At 44.5% G+C, this 17,167-nt stretch overlaps 1 protein-coding gene and 1 long non-coding RNA gene across 11 annotated transcripts in view; one reads left to right on the forward strand and one right to left on the reverse strand.

Moving 5' to 3' along the window:
- The window catches only part of HYDIN (HYDIN axonemal central pair apparatus protein), a 415,526-nt gene that overhangs the window by 284,893 nt on the left and 113,466 nt on the right, over positions 1-17,167 (forward strand). For all 9 annotated transcript variants that reach the window (XM_037516090.2, XM_054696975.1, XM_054696976.1 and 6 more), the window contains one exon: positions 2,341-2,654. In XM_037516090.2, coding sequence (XP_037371987.1) covers positions 2,341-2,654 — 314 coding nt within the window. The remainder of the gene's footprint in view (positions 1-2,340; positions 2,655-17,167) is intronic.
- On the reverse strand, positions 6,553-16,986 carry LOC119249048 (uncharacterized). Of its 2 annotated transcripts, none has more exons than XR_005126053.2 (3): positions 16,765-16,986; positions 15,603-15,716; positions 6,553-7,278 (listed from the first exon to the last, which is right to left on the reverse strand). It is a non-coding gene; the product is annotated as an uncharacterized LOC119249048 (long non-coding RNA). The 2 variants fall into 2 exon arrangements; XR_005126052.2 differs by lacking the exon at positions 6,553-7,278 and adding an exon at positions 13,662-13,822.

The following is a 17,167-nucleotide window of genomic DNA, read 5'->3' on the forward strand; positions in this document are numbered from 1 at the left end:
ACTCCCAAATTTTATAACCAGCCAAACTGCCCTTTAAACATAAAGGCTACAGACACCCTCAAAATGCAAGGAAGGAATGAAAACAGTGTTCACACAGCCCTGATGAAAAACCAGTTTGCTAGTGAAACACTGCAGTTCAGAAGAACGAAATAAGGCACATGGGAATGAAAAAAAAAAAAAAACAGTGGGTCCATTTAATTATAGAATTGAAATGAAACAACCTTGGTGATCCCAGAACACAATGTTTAAGCCTCATCCTTTTAAAATTAGTGCTATAGCCAGTAAAGAGTAGGGGACAGGAAGGACGAACATACAGATTCCATCCCCCTTAGTCCTGGGCGTCAGCAGATGCTGTCTGGAGTTGAAACTACTTAATCCTTACCCATCTTCCTCTTGTATGTAAAGGGATAAAGTAATAATTGGCATTTACACACCATGTGCCAGGCACTGCTTGGAACACATCCCCTACATACCAACTCATTTCCTGCAAAGAGGAAGGTACTATTAATACCCCTGTTTTACTGATGGAGAAACTGAGGGTTGGGGAGGCTAAATATCTGTGTCCAAGTTCATAGGACCCAACCTGGTCCTGTGCCAGGACATTTTGTTCAGGGGTTGTTTTTGTTTTTTGAGAAAAAAATTCAAGCATGATTTTTAAAATATAAGTACATGTAGCCTAGTTCCATTTTGTATTTATCCTTCCATGACGTCTGAAGTGCTACCAAATGTGAATGCTGAAAAATACCATTTAGAGCAAGTGTCTCATTTCTTCTCTGTGCTTTTTTATATATAATAATGTAAATGTTTGTGAATATGTATCATTGCTACAAAACAGCAGTCATTCTTCTGGGGGAAAAAACACATTCAAGTTGATCTTCAAAGATATTTTGAAACCCCTAGCATTTTGATAGCAAGTGCTGCCGTTGCCGTGGCCTACGAGAACAGGACCCAGCCTCCAAGTCATGGCCCGAGCTCTGATTCTTGAGTCAGGGGTCGGCTTGATCTACAGAAGTCATCCGAGTCTTGTTGCTGAAGGGCCCCATGAAACACCTAAACACTGAGACTCTGTGGAGAGGGATGAGCACCTCACACACCTTTGTTCTGTGCACTTCCTCGGTGCCTCGGGCACTCTGCAAAACCAGGAGGCGGCTTGCACAGAATAAATATGGGAATCGAGCAGGTCTTTATAAAGCCAACTCATCCTCTTGATCCATTCGCTTGGGGACATTTGGGTTGTTTCCATATCTTGGTTATTGTAAATAGTGCTGCGATAAACATAGGGGTGCAGATTGCCTTTCAGATTGGTGTTTTTGTGTCTTTAGGTAGAGTCCTGAGATGGAATCACTGGCTCATGTGGGTCATTTTTAGTCTTTTAAGGCCCCTCCATGCAGCTTTCCCAATGGTGGTAGGAGAAATTATGGACTACACACGAGGGGAGAAATCAAATTCTATCTAAAAATTAACATCGATGTAAGAAAATAAAGACATGTAGTTTAAAAATAAGTAAAAAATAAAGAGGAGGGGGAAAAAGCCAACGCAGAGCCAGGCTGTTGCCTGTTACTCTGGCCTTAGTATCCAGAAATACGTGCAGGTTTAACTCAAAAAGAAAAAAAAGAAACTGAACAAACTCTGTAAAACTCCGGAGTACCAATTTAAGTTGAATAGAAACAGCAGAAAGTAGCTGACACTGCGCTTAAAACTTAGAATTACAGACATCAGAAAAGCAATTAAATTACTTAATCCATCCCTTTCTGGGGCAACCTCTACAGAACCCCTCCCCCAGGGCTGTAGGAAGCCTCTTAAAAATTTCTTAAATAAAGACCTTTGCCCCTGTGTCTAGAGAGAACATTTTACAATCCCATGTATTTTCAGTTAAGGATATTTTATAATAGTCACAGGGGACTTTCCCTTTTTATAACTCCTCAATCCTTATAACCGCCTTACTCTTACCAAATCCCTTTCTTCAAAAATTTCTCTCCAACAAAGATGTAAAACAATGGTACTTCATTAATAAAAATACATACATAAAGAAAAAATCCTTTCCAGATTATCCTTGCTTTCATTGTCATCTAATACATGTGTGTGTGCCTATAGATAGATATATCTATATTGATATCTGTATCAATTTAGATGTAGATAATGCTCACTACTTGCATGTAGGAGTAAGTACATGATTTTGGATAAAGTGTGGCTGTATAGGTATTTAGACTAGACTGCGTGCATTCATGTGCTGTGTGTGTACAGAAGTTCCTATAAATAACTTTGGTTGTCCTGTCTCATGTATCAACTTAGACACCCATGGTACAAAGGTCGGTAACGCCCCATTTTCTTGCTTTGCAGCCTATTAAGCTAGAAATTGATGAAGAAAAGAACCTACTAGTCAAGTTTGACCCTTCCTACAGAAATGATTTGAACAACTGGGTGGCAGAAGAAACTCTCACCATCAAGTACGTGGAGCATCCTCAGGTGGACAGCTTGAGCCTACGTGGGGAGGTGCATTACCCCAACCTCAGCTTTGAGACCATGGAGCTGAACTTTGGCTGTATCCTGAACGATACGGAGGTGATCCGCTACATTAACATCAACAACTGCAGCCCCTTGCTCGTCAAGTTCCGCTGGTTCTTCCTGGTGGATGATGAGGAAAATCAGATAAGGTAGGAGCAATCTCACTGAGCTCTTCGCTGCTGTCCCGGTCTTCTCCTTCGGGCTTGCCCTGGGCTTCTGCATCCTGTGTCCTGGTGTTTCATGAACGTGTTCAATTCTGACAACTGGTTATTGACAAAAGGCACCCGGAGCCTAAAATCATGGTCCAGCTTACATTTCCAGGCAGGAAAGGCAGATAAGACATCTTTGAAAGCCCTCCCTGCCTCCACACTGCGTATCTAACATGTATACAGATATCACTATCGGTGTATCTGTCTATAGACACACACTTTTATTAACAGAAAATGAGAGCAAGGATAATCTGCTTTATTTATTTTTTATTTTTATTCATGAAATACCATTGCTTTACATCTTTGTTGGAGAAGAATTTTTGAAGCCTCTAGCTGGCTTTGATGTTGACTCTAGGGGTCAGTTCATCAGCAATTTGTGATCAAAAAATAAAAGCTTTGTAGAGCTTTCTTAATAAGCATTTGAAACCCAGAGGAGGAATTGAGCAGGACAGTTCTACCCTGAGCCCATACCCTGCAACTTGCAGTGTCTTCCCATCTGGCCCACAGATGTGCGTGTCCATGTACATGTGCACACACACAGCCACGTGTGCGCGGCGGGAGGCAGTGAGTCCTGGCAGGGAAAGTCTGCCTTCAACAACTCTGTGTTTAGAGGTGTTTCTTCTGCTCAATTAGATTTAAGGTCAATTAGAAACTAAATCCAAATTTAATTCGGACAAGTCTTTTCAGAATGTACACACAGGCTGTTTCCCGAGCCCACGGCAACATTCTCACCTGGGTTGGATGCCTGGCTGGCGGCCAGGACAGAAGGGCTTCTGCACACGCCCTGTTGGATGCGTTGACAGCTGAGTTTTCAGGCCCTGAGTGTTGAGTGGTCATTCTGAACGGAGAAGCCTGGGGTGCTTCCTGCACACAGTCCTCATGTTTATTCCAGCCCCCTTTTCCTCGCCGGCGCTGGTTACCATGGTGACGATGGCTTGCTGAGGATGTCTGTTAGCCAACTACCGGGGAGTACTGAAGCGGGCCTGGGCTGAGTGTTAGGGCCTGCTTGTGAGGTGCCGCCGCCTGTTCAGGTTGGAGATGAAATTCACAATGGAGATGCTGAACATTTAAAGTAATTATGGAGCGATCCGCCAGCCCGACCTAATAAGCTTTGAGTATCAGATCCTGTGACGCTGTTCTGATGTAACACAGCTAACTGAGTTCGTTCCATCTGGGAGCAAAGGACATGCTTTATTTATTTTTTTCAAGAGGTCATTTCCATAATTTCCATAATCAAACAGATAAGATTTTGAAAGTGTATTTGGGTATTACTGGAGATGACATATAAAATTTTTCATTGCTTGAAAAAATTCATTTAACCACTTTTCCTTTTTTAGTATCTTCCTATATCTTGATATTGAGCTTCTGCTTATAATTCAATTGTTCATTTATTTAGTCATTCAGAGGATCATTCAGAAAACATTTGATGAGATGAGTGACACTAGGGGACCGATTATGTGTAAGACCTCAGCTGCAAAATTGAATAAGCATGGCCTCTGGCCTGAGCTATTGGGGAGCAGATCTGTCAACCACCGCAGATTTGATGATGCTGGGCTCTGAGGGTAGATGGGGGGTAGGGAGGTAACAGCTCATGCTTGTTGGGGGAGGTTGCTCTGAGAAACAGGGTGGAATGTCCCCAATGGAGAAGCAGGGATGCTTTCTAAGGGACAGAAATAGCAAGCATGTATCAGGTAGGCGTGGTGGAGTCCACTTCTGTTGCGAGTAGCAGGAAACCTGACTGAACAAAAGTGGAAAGGAAAGGACATTCATTGGTCCCCACAACCTGAAGTCCAGGTTCATTCTGGCTTCTGGCCTGGCTTCACGCACGAACTTCAGCTGCGTCCCTGGAGCCAGTGTTCTCTGTCTCTTGGGTCTGCCAAGGAGTTGCTGCATTAGTCTCTGTCTCAGGTCAGCTTGTTCCCACAGTCACCAAATGGCCAGCATCCCTGCGGCCAGGTACGTGCAGCTCCAACCAATGGAAGGGAACTATTCTCTTCCATGAGATCCACGGGCGGACCAGCTTCAACACGCCTCTGTCCCCTCCCCCAGCCAGTGAAGCTCTGCTCCCCTTAGGCCTCGCCACACTCCCACACCCAGGCCTGCCATGGTGCCTCCGAACCACCTGGACAGATGGGGCTGTCCAGTGGTAAAGCCAATCTCCAGACAAAAACTGACCTATGAGAGAATGAATGCTGGAGAGAAGAATGACTTGCACCCCCAGTGTGAACAGAGGACACATCCATGGGGCTACAGCACAGAATGCAGGATGAGGGAGCAGACGGGAGCCAGGTCTGGTAGTGTGTGTGAGATGTCTGGTACTTGATAAGGAGTTAACCCTCCTCCTCCCTGCCTCTCTTCCAGACCTGTCCTGGTAAATGACCCAGTTGTCTGGGAGGCATCTGCTTCTTTCCTCTCGCTAACCCACCCTCCCCGTCAGTCCATCACCAGGTTCTGCCTCTTTCACTATCTGAAAAGGCCCATTCCCTTGTCCACTGCTGCCGCCCTAGTTAAAGTCACTGTCATGCCTTGCCTGGACATGGCAGCCCTGACGGGCTCTCTGCCTGCATGCCTGCACCACAATCTGTTCCCCACTCGATGATTCTGCTGGCTTCCAGGCCTTGGTGACCATCCATGACCCTGGGGAGGAAGCAGCAAGTGCTGCCTGTGTCCCACCAGCCTGAGTGGGTGCTGCTCCTGCATCTGCTCAGGCTTCTCCTCAGTCACTTCCCCTGGCCACTCTGACCTCTCTGGCTGCTTTCCTGTCCAGGGGTGGTCTTGCCCAGCTGCTCTCCACTCCTTACCTTCTAGCTCCTCAGTCAGGTCTCAGCCTAAACACCCTCCCCAGGGAAGACTTCTCTGAGATCCTTCCCTCTGCCAGAGCCCCTGTCGCAGGCAGGAGGCCTGTCCCTCTCATACTTTTGTCATCACAGCTCAGTCCAACTTCCCAGCTGGCTCCTTATTCCCCAAGAGACCAGTGAACCATCTGTCCTGTTGCCTTTGGGTCCCCAGAGCCCAGCACAGAGTAGGTCCTCAAAGGGCATTTTTTAATTAACTAGCTGATTCCCCCCAGATATTTGTCGTGAGAGGAGAACCCTTTCATAACTGGTTTAAGATTCTTTTCTGTCAGCTTCCTGTCGCCTGCCAAGCGGAAGGGTTCACAGCATAAATGTCACCTTGAATAGCAAAAAGGAAAAAAAAATGCCACTTGCCCATCACATAGGCACTCCCTGAGCAGACTGTCAGGAAAACATAAACCACTCCTTGGCTAAAGGTCACTTATCAGATTCATCAGCACTAACCTTTCTTTTCCAATTAGGATTCTTCTAAGCCTCACAGTTAGTAAAAGAAACAAAAGAATCAAAGGGGATTTTCTTTTTCTTTTATTAGGCAGACTATGAGGATGCCTTGATGCTCAACCTTCCTGCCTGTGCCTGCGTACAGACATCTGCTGTGTGTGTGCACTCGTGCATGTGGGGGTGAGTTGGGCATGCATGTAGGAACATGTGTGTGCAAGCATGTATGTGTGCACATGCGCAAGGGGTGTGTGCATGTGTGTGGGAGTGAATGCATGTGTGTGCAGTAGTGGGTTATGTGTGGGTTGTGCATATATGTGCATGCATGTGTACACATGGTAGTGAGTGTGTGTGTGTGTGTGTGTGTGTTGTTTTGTAGGCATTTCTGACTGACATTTAAAGCAGCTTTGAGCACACACTTCCAAGTTGGCCATTGTGACACATATTAGTAAAAACAAAGAACAACATAAACCGGACAGGCGTGCTAAATAAGCACTGTGGAAGAGGAAAAGCCAGCCGCTGCCTTAGAAGCTGCTGGTCTGAGTTCATGCCCGTGACAGGCTCCCAGCCGACCTTGGTGGGCCACAGTCTGTGCCCTCACGCACCACGTGAACTGGGAGGCTGGGCTGAGTCGGCGCCGGGTGCGCACGCTGGCCCGCCGGCGGAGTCTGCCTCTCCTGGGTCTGTCTCTTCTGCCTGACTGCTCAGTTAGGGGAGAGTGCAGTGCTCCAGGCATCTTTGTGGCAAGGAGCATGAGGAAGCTCAAGTGGCAACCAGCCTTTACTTCTAAGAGGCCAGAAAGGGCTGCCCCGACACTGGCTCGGCTAGCATCTCCGCCCGGTTCACAGCCTCCAAGCCGAGGCGATGCCAGAAGCTCCATGGCTGCCTCGCCTCCAGGGAAAGCTCTGGCTTTTCTTTTCCAAATCAGATTATAAATAAACGGAACACGAGAGTCCAGGGGAGCCCAGCTCTGCAACCAAAGAGCACGTGTTGTTCTCACATTGGTTCTCCTGTGACACGCATTAGCCGTCCAGTACTGTAATTGAAGGAGGATGGTCGAAAGGCTGGGGATGGACTAGGGGAGACCTCGTTTTCTAGATGCTTCCATGTTTCTCTTCATTACCCGTCAATTTTCACTGCCTCAGGAATGGAGCTTTTGTAAGATGAGTTACATCAGTGGTGGTCGTGGTCCTGGGCCATGGGGTAGGGTGTGGCTAATGAGAATCCAGGCTCTGTCCTCAGCCATGGGCCCTGTGCCCTGGGTTACCTGCCTGGAAAGTGGGGATAATGTCAAAACCTAAGAGAGTTGTTGTGAGGATTAAGTGGAAGAAAAGCTGAAGTCCGTGACTGTTTGCAGGGTGCCTCCATCCCCTTCACTCCTTTGTAACAAGCGCTATTAAAAGAGAGCTCCCCAGAATCTGACAGTGTGGGTGCTGGATCCACAGACACCAAAACCATGGGCCCAGACCCCTTTTTCTCCTGACAAAGGGTGGCAAATCCCAGAGGTGCCTTTCAGATATTTTCTCCTGAAATCAGACCAAAGCCGTTTTAAGGACACAGGAGCTCTCCGGGGTGCGAGGGCTTCGTGTGCTTCTCACTGGCCTCAGCTTTAGTCCCTTCCATAAATATCCTTCTAGCTTCCCTGCAGGCCTCACTCTCAGAACCCTTTTAAGCATCTGTGCTCCTGTATTTTTTCGTTCTACCTCCCAGAGAAGTTTGGATAAGAGACAAGCCAGCATGGCGCCCTGGGGCCAGGGGGGGAAGCTGCACTGATGAGGGAGCAAATGGGTCAGAAAGGAAACAGAAGCGGTGACCACCGCAGGCCTTGGGCAAAATGCCCCGTCCAGCTGTTCTGCCCTCCTACCCCCTTTCTTCCCTAGCGCTTGTGTCCAAGAATGATCTTTTCACAGCCCAAAGAATGAATCATGCCCCCACCCCTGTATGATTTTTTTTCTTGCTGCTATAAACAAATCACCATAAACTAGGTGCCTTAAAACACTGTACATTGATTTATTTCTGGTTCTGGAAGCCAGAAGCCTGGATCCATTTCACTGGGCCAAAAGCAAGACAGACAGGGCCACATTCCCTTCTGTTTCCTCTAGATGATCTGGGGGAAAGTCTAGGAAACTCCTTTTTCTTGCCTTTCCAACTTCTGGAGTCACATTCTTTGTATTCCTTGGGTCATGGCACCTTCTCTGTCTTCAGAGACCACAGCATAACATCTTCCAATATCTCTTTCTCTGCTGACAATCCCACTGTCTCTGGTCTGGAGTATTATCACCCTTTTACAGGGACACTAGGGATTATATCATTGGATGACCCAGATAATCTGGCACAGTCTCCTCCATCTCAGGATCTGCCACTTAATTACATTGGCAAGGTCCCTTAAAAGGTAACACATAAGTGCCATGTAAGGGAACAGTCATAAGTTACGGATACTCAAACATGGACATCTGGAGGATGTCCATTATTCAACTGTCCAGACCCCCCAACTCTGCCAGTGTCAAGTTCCCATAGTCTCTTCACTCTCTCCCAGTCCAAATTGGTTTTTAAAAAGGAATCCAGGGCCTCCCGGTGGCACAGTGGGTTGAGCACAGTGCTGTGAAACTGTCCGCAGCCTCTGCAGCACGTGTTCGATTCCCGGCCGGCCAGGGAGATTCCCACATGGCGCAGCAGACCTTTCCTGTCTTGCCCGCTACTCCCCTCAGCAATGCTGTCTGACTGTCTGCCTGTTCTGCTCCCTGCTCTGTCTGGTGAATCCTCTCACTCTCCTGTGCCTCTGGCCTGTACCCCAGCTCTTGTATAAATAAGAAATAAGTTAAAAAAAATCTAAAAATAAAATAAAAGAAACCTCCACTATTGATGACTTTATAATGACCTGTGAAATCTTTTTGTGAGTACTAGCAAACTTGACTCAAAGAAACTTTAAAAATATATTTTATTGGCTTATATAGAATGTCTAGGTATAGGCTTCAGACACAGTTTGATCCATGGCTCGGGCAGTGTCAGCTGCACCTTGTATCTCTCCCACCATCTTTTGGCTCTGCATTCTGTTGGGTTGGCTCCATTCTCAGCTAGGTTCTGCATCCTCCTTGGCCAGATGATTCAGCAGTTCCATCAATTCCAACAGCTCCAGCTAATTATGCCAGATTAATTTCCAGGGGGTGTGAATGGGAAGCTCATTTCTAAAATAGTCATTGGCAGATGTTTTGCTGCAATTCAGTGACTCTGATTGATTCCTGTGTCCATCCCTGAACTATGACTGGGGGAACCTAGTGCTACCCCTGAGCCAGACTGGAAATCAGACATAGGCTAGTTCCACAGGGAAATCAGAGGCACTGAGTGGAGAAGAAGATGATGGATGCTGGGGGCAAAAAGTAAGAAGCCTACCATAGTGACTGATAAGGCCCTTGTGTCTTCCTTCTTGGTCCCAAGCTAAAGAAATGGACGTCTCATTATAAAGTTAGGTTCCAGATGCTTGGGAGGGTTTTTGAAGAACAGATCACCTTACCAGGTCCCCAGAGACATGACAGGCTGGTAGACACTCAGACACTGGAAAACCGACATTTCCACCTGTCCTCAGCACAGCTGCCCATCACTGTGGAGCCCAGAGTACCTGCTTCAGAGATACCTTTGATTTTCTAGTTCTACAGTTTTTAATCTTTCATATGATAGGCAACATCCTTATCTTTGAAGGCTTAGAATAAGACCACCACCAGTATGGCCAAATTCATGTCTTGAGTAGGAGTTATTTCCTGTAGACAACTGTTAAATGCCAAATCTTCCCTAAAGAGGTAATAGTAGGAGCATGAGAGAAGATCCTATAATATTGGCCGATAGTAATAACTACAGTTGTGTTCTTATGTGCCAGGCATTGTTCTTCCCCTATTACTTACCTTGTTTATATATAGCATGTTATTTACATATCTCTGTCACATACAACAACCCTGAAAAGATTAATATCTCCTATAATATTATTAGCCCTGTAATATTAATATCTCCTCTTAAAACTGAGGCCCCAGGTACCTAATCCCTTAACAATGGATCCAGGACTGTGGGTCTACACTGACTGCAAAGCCCCCTACCTTAGCCACTGTCTTCTACTGACATTACATCAAAGCACATTTTTCTGTGTTATTACCATATTTCATTTAAATGAACTTTTTGTGAACATTCTACTCAATTTTGTGCTAAGTGCTATGGGGACTACAAAAATAAATGAGACCCATTCCTAGTCATGTGAATGGATAACACAACGATGGTGTTTGTGATGGTAGTTGGTAATAATGGTGATGGAGGTGGTGGTGGTTGTGGAGGTGGTGCTGGTAAAGGGGATGATGCTGGTGGTGAGGATGATGGTGATGGTGGTAGAGGTGATGATGGTAGAGGTGATGGTGGTAGAGTGATGTTGGAGGTGGTAGTTGTGGTAGGATGATGGTGATGGTGGTAGAGGTGATGATAGTAGAGGTGATGGTGGTAGAGTGATGTTGGAGGTGGTAGTCATGGTGGTGGTGATAATGGAGGTTTTCATGTGGTAGTTTTAGTATTTGTCCAGTTCATACTTGAGTGTTCTCATCCTCACTCCCCATCACTCACTCTGAACAAACCCATATGTGCAGAACGTAGGTGTGATGAGAAGTAGAGGGGCAGCTTGTGGGGTCCAGCCAGCTTCCTGCACTTCATAAGCAAGGACTCCACACATAGCTGGCCCTTCCTTCTGGTCCTTCCTAGTAGTAACAAGTGCTAACAAGAAAACTATTGCAAAACCCTTTGTTTTGAATTTTTTAATATTCAGAGAAAACCCTGTTGACCTCTTTTAAGAATCAAGTTGTCCTGAGCAACAAGTCACTGTCATACAACAAACTAGTTAGAATAGCTGTTGACCTTGCTTCAGGAGAAGGAGTGGAAAGCTGAAATGGACACTTAAGATCCACAAACTTAGCTACATACACAGATTCTGAGACCTCAAAGACCTTGGTAACTCATGAAAACAGTCATAGTTTCTAGCCAGATGGGAGATGCTTTAAAGGAGGAATGAACAGGGCTTGCTGCAAGTCTGGTTGGGGTTACAGGAAAGGGTACATCAAGGCTGGTGCCTGGACTTTTGATTCAGAGAAGTCAATAATTGACAGAGCTGATAGGTGAGGAAGGAAACACTCCGGGTTTGTTGGTAGAAGAAGAAAGGCCTGTTTCCAGATGAGATTATAATAAGGCTCCATGAGTATCTGACAGACACCCCCATGGAGAACGAATTAATGTAGAAAATTAATTGGGCTCCTTCAGCACAAGGCATGGTGAGTGGGAAGGTGTTGTATGGTGCCAGATTAACAATAGAAATAGTTTCCAGTACTTCAGGGATGCATTTACAAATCTTCTTACACAGATTTATAAATCTGTAGAATGTTAGCTCCTCAGGACATATTACAGCCCCGTGGCCCTTGGCGCCATCTGTTCATTGAAGAATATCTGAAGGCAACAGGAAATGGCAAAGATGAGGATGAAAACCTGAGTTCTTGCTCCAGGGAGGATAGGGATGAGCACTTTTGTCATCCCCAGGCTTTGTCCTTTTCACTGTGCTAGGAATGTGCTTTCTCTTGTTACCATTCTGTGATTCGAGGCCCAAATTGAGGCCTGCCTGGAGCCCTGCCTCTCTGTGATTGGAGGCTGCTGTCTGCCTTGTTAAAGCAAAGTAGAGGGGGATGGTCTTTTGGGAAGACCAAATCGTCTTCTCTGAAAAAGCCTCCTACATGGTTGGTTTGGGCTTGCTCAGAAATAAGAGGACAGGCACTGAGGAGGCCTTGCACGGCGGGATTTTCAGCTGAGGCTGAGAAGACGGCGGTTATCACTAGACAGTTCAGAGTGGGGTGTGGGTACCTCCAGAACACGTCACTATTAACCCAGGCTGGACTTCTTCAAAGTCATAGAATTGGATGCCTTAATAATAAAATATTTTTTTTAAAAAAGGAGAGAACCAAGAATGGAACTTTTATTTAAGGCAAGCTATTTTATTAAGGTAAAATTAGAGGACTGAGTAAAGATGGCTGAAAAAAAGACACAGTAAGAGAATCAGAAGTGGTCATAGAAACCAAAAATAAGGAATTTGAGAGAGAGAGAAAAAGAGAGAGAGAACACAGGAGGAGGGTTGGGGGAATAGTTCCACTTCCAGTAATGTAGTGGGCTAGAACATCAATTAACTTTTTTTTTTTTTAATTTAAGGTATCAATGAACTAATAGGAGTAATAGGAATTCCCACAGAAAAGGTCCACAGAGCCATGCAGTTTTGCATTAGTTTGCTAGAGCAGACTTGACAAAGTGCCTCAGCCTGGGAGGCTTAAATACAGAAATTAATTTTCTTACAGTTCCAGAAGCAAGAATCCTGAGCTCTAGTTACAGGCAGGGATGGTTCCTTTTGAGGCCATGAGGAGAGGATCTGTTGCAGCCCTCTCGCCCTGGCTGTGCTGGCAGCCTTCTTCTCCCCGGGTCTTCCCTCTTATGTGTTTCTTCCTCTGACAAGGACACCAGTCGTATTGGGTTGGCCCCTCAGGATCTCATTTTAACTGAACTACCTCTGAAAAGATCCCATCTCCAACTAGTATGGTCATTTTCTGTGGCACTGGGATGCTAGGACTTCTACTATATGTATTTTGAGGGAGACCAGTTTAGCCCACAGCAGTGTTGAATAAAAAATTTTAAGCAGTAAAATATATGAGGAAATATATGAAGAATAAAAAGGCCATGGTAGCAAAAGCCCACAATGAGCAGGGTGAACTTAGCAAAACTCACGGCAGGGTGGCTGGGGTGGGGGTGGGGTGCAGGAGAGGGAAGACAGAAAGAAAATCCAAAGAGTTGACTCTTGCTATAATGAAAACTACATACTGATTGTTATATGAAAGTTCTTCCAAGAATTCAAGGAACAAATAATTTCAAACTTACTCAACCTCTTTTCCAAGAGAAATAAAAGAGAAAATATTACCCAACTCATTTTAGGAAACTAATTTAATCTTCATACCCAAACTCATTAAGCCAGGTCAGACACATAAATATTTCAGACCCTTCTCACTCATTAATTCAAAAATAAAAATGCAAAATATTCATCCAAATGTTAGCAATCTGAATTCAACAAAGGATAAAAAGATAGGACGTTATGACCATTATTTCAAGGATGCAAAATTGGTTTCACATTAGAAAATCAAGTAATTTAATTTACCACATTATCGTACTAAAGCAGAAAAACCATACGGTCATCTTGATAGATTTAGGAAAAAAATATTTAAACTAAACAACTGTTCATGGAAAAATTCCTCTACCTGATAAGTTGAGAAAACTATAAAAATTCCAGAAACAGGACAAGTGTTACATTTCCATTCAACCATTTACTCAAGACTCTAGCCTATGCAAGAATATATGAAAATAAGTAAAAGGGACTAGATTTGGAAAGGAAGATGTAAAACTGCCATGTTCCCACACAGAAAGTTCAATATCACCTACAGGCAAGTTATTAACCAGAATTTAGTGATGATGATGAATGGGCATGTTATGAAAGTTGATTGCATTTTCATAGAGCAACAACAAATAGAAAATAAAATGCAATAAAAAATGTACTTATGACTAAAGTTAACAAAAATGCAAGGTATTTATGTATAAAATCATTTTATTAAAGTTGTTAAAGATGTAAGTAAATAGAAAGTAAGTAAATGGTGAAACATACAGTGTTCTTTGATTTAAAAGACTCAATCTGGTAAAGATGGCATCATGTCTCCCCAAAATGATCCCCAGCTTCAGGGCAATGCCAGCCAAAATCCCAACAGCTTGATCCTGAAATTTATGTAGAAGAGCAAAGGGAAGAGACTAGTTAAGCCCCTCTAAATGAGGAGGTCTTTCTCCACCAGATTTCACTTCACTATAAAAATATAATATTTAAAGTGCAATGTTGGCTCATAGATGGGGAAATAGATAGCATAACAGAAGCAGGCCTATCTATATATGGAAACAGTTGAAATCGTAGAACATAGGAGAGGGATGGCTTATTCAGTAAATGATCCAGGGACAATCCATCATCTATAAGGACAAAAAAAGACCAAAAATAGATTCTAAACCCATACTCAACAAAAAATGAAATCTGTGTGGATTAAAGATATAAATGTGGAAGTCAGTTTTTAGACTTGGAGTAAATGTAGGAGAATGTCTTGATCTCTGAATAAGGAAGACTTTCTCCAACAAGAAACAAAAACCACAAGACCATAATGACCATATTCATAATTTCTGCATGTAGTTTAAAAACTTTTCTTCATCAGAAGACACCATGAAAAGAATGAAAAGACAAGTCACAAGCCGAAAGGAGGTTTCAGCATACATACTACCTTCAGATTAATTAGGGCACAGAGTTTTTAAGTATGCCTTTGAAGGAAAAACCATAATTCAGTTAAGTAATGGGAGAAAATGAGTAGTTAGTTCCCAGAAGGGGAAAGACGAACAGTCCATAAAGATAAAAAGATGTTCCACCTCATTAGTAATCTTGAAAATGGCAATTTAAACAACTAGACACCAATTGCATACCCACCAGATTGAATAAAATTAAATGTGATGGTTTGAGTATGGCTGGGGTGGACACACACTCAAACCTGGCTGTTGGGGTGCAAACCGATACAATCACTTTGGAAAACCATTTGTCATTTGCTGGTAAAGTTGCTCAGGAACATTCCAAGGCCTCTGGTTTCATGTCATCTTGCTTCAGCTTCTCTCTCCAGTTTCACATTTCCTCCAGTTTTCCCTCAGAAGTGTTTTTTTCTTGGTGTGCCCTTCCTTTCAGCTCTGTGAGCTGTCTTCTCAGGCACACTGCCCTTCTGGATTCTACCATGCCCTGCCAGGTGGCTGGCTTCCCCCGGCCCACCCCTGTCATCACCTCATTCCCATCCCTCTGACATCTATTGCCAATCAAAGCCAAACTTTCTATCTGTGCAGATCTCTAGCAAAATTATTAAAAAGTAAGACTTAGATCTGAGATGCTTCTAAGGAGGGTACGGGGAATAAATCTCCAAGCACTCCATCTCTTTGCCCTCAGCTCAAGCCTTCCACATCATAGAAAGTCTTTCTCTTGATCCTCTTGGTGTTGTGAACGCCAACTCTGTAAAGCAGTGTAAGAAAACAGCACACTGGATGCCACATTTGCTTCCCGACCGAATTTAAGCTGCTGCTGGCCCCTCTCTGAGATCAGACTCCAGATGAAGCCCTTCCTCATTCCACATAAGCCTTTACACCTTTTCTCTTTTTGTGGTAAAATTGCGTCACATCTACAAAAATGTCTATAAAATAGATGACCATCCGTGACAACTGTAAATGCATTACTAGTAAATTCAAAGCCCCTTGTGCTGTGTGAGGCCAGTCTTCAACAGAACTGCTTTTGCTGAGTCCCCAAGGCCCCAAGAAGCCCCCCAGGGCCCCTGGAGCCCATCCACCTAGAGCCTCCTCTTCCACTAGGCTGGGCAAACTGGTTGACCCGAGGCGGGGGTGGGGGTGGGGTGGGGGTAGGGAAGGTGGTCAGATTCTCCTCCGGGACCGGTAGAGGGCAGTCTGGGAGACATCTCTCACATCTGACCTTCAGAAGCAAGTGCCTGACTCTGTGGTGGGCTTGCCTGCGACTCAAATCCAAGGCTTCATGGGAGAGAGACCTTGAAGAGGGCGGGCCTTCATCACCTTCCTCATCTTTCACCTGAAAGTGATCACTGCATTAGGGATCATGTAGTTTGTGGCTATTTGTAGTTTAGTCCAATTTCCTGAGACAGCTTATCTGATAACCCATAGAGAAATGAACTAGGCTATTTTCATTTTCATTTTGAGTGTTGTAAAACTTTTTGTCCTGCTTTTATGTTGCTTTGGAAGAACTCCCGTTACTTTATTATAGATCCATTCTTTCTGAGGCATTTTACCATCCTCTCTAGTATCAACCATCATTCTGGTTGATGTCCAGTGTAAGCAAGCTGGCTTATAAAGAAATGACTGGAAACTATCTGTGCACATCTGAACCTACTCAGGGTTATGTCTGCTGGGCTCATTTAGTGATCTGATTCTCAAACAGAGCTTACTTGATTTGTCTACGTGTTCATTTTAATTAAATCTCCCCAAAGCTAGCTACATCTACTGAAAACTAGACATTAAAAGTGACTGACTTAAAAACCCATCTGGTTTTGAAAGTAGAGCTTTGAAGCTGTTAAGAAGGGAGACTTCGCAGCCTACCTGTTCAGCGGCCTTTCTAAGAACATGTAGCAGTGGGGACACCTTCTGGAGCTTCTATGGAAATGGTCATTTCCCACAGAAATCCCTCTGGAAGTAGATTCTGGGCACCTTCCTTCACTGCTCACCTCACAGTGAACTCCTTGTGGGAAGTCACTTCACACCTAAGGAGAACCAGGTCTTGCTTTTTCTTACCTAGATACAATCAGGATGGTTTTGTCTTTTTCCAAAGAAATATTCTAGACAATACTTACATGTTCCTGAGGTTGTGGATTCCACCTACTTCTAAAATAAAACTTTTTAAGACTTTTTTTTGTGGGTGACTGCCATAGGCAAGGCATAGCTGTGTGACCAAGAAGAACAAGAAGTCCTCACTTGTTGTGCAGCAGAGTTGTGACCTTTAGAGGCTGGCTGACTTAGCTGGGCCACCCAATTCTGTCACCTGGAGGCCTGAGGATCATCCTAGTACCTACCTCATCTGGGTAGGAGTTAAAGAGATAATGCTTATTAAGTGCTTAATACAGTACCTGGTAGGAAGTACATGATGAATAAGGGCTGGTTGTAGTTACTTAACTAGGGCCTGTCTTCATCTGTTCAGACCTCTGTAACAAAATATCAGAGACTGGGTGGCCTATAAACAGCAACCTGACAAGTCCAAGAAGGTGGCACAGATTCAGTGTCCAGGGAACCTGCTTTCTGGCTCACAGAGAGCATGAGGTTTTCACTATGTGTCCACAGGTGGAAGGGAGTAGCTTTCTGGGGTCTCTTATGTAAAGACACAAATCACAATCCCCAGAGCTCAGCCTTTGTGACCTAATTACCTCCCAAAGGCCCCACTTCCTAATACCATCACTTTACGGATTAGGATTTCAACCTATGAAATTGGGGGGACTCATACATTCAAGCCAGAGCAGGGCTCTTGTTTTGCCA

The sequence above is a fragment of the Talpa occidentalis genome, unplaced genomic scaffold (genome assembly GCF_014898055.3).
Source record: "Talpa occidentalis isolate TD23 unplaced genomic scaffold, MPIMG_talOcc4v2.1 talOcc4.17, whole genome shotgun sequence".
Lineage (NCBI taxonomy): Eukaryota > Metazoa > Chordata > Mammalia > Eulipotyphla > Talpidae > Talpa > Talpa occidentalis.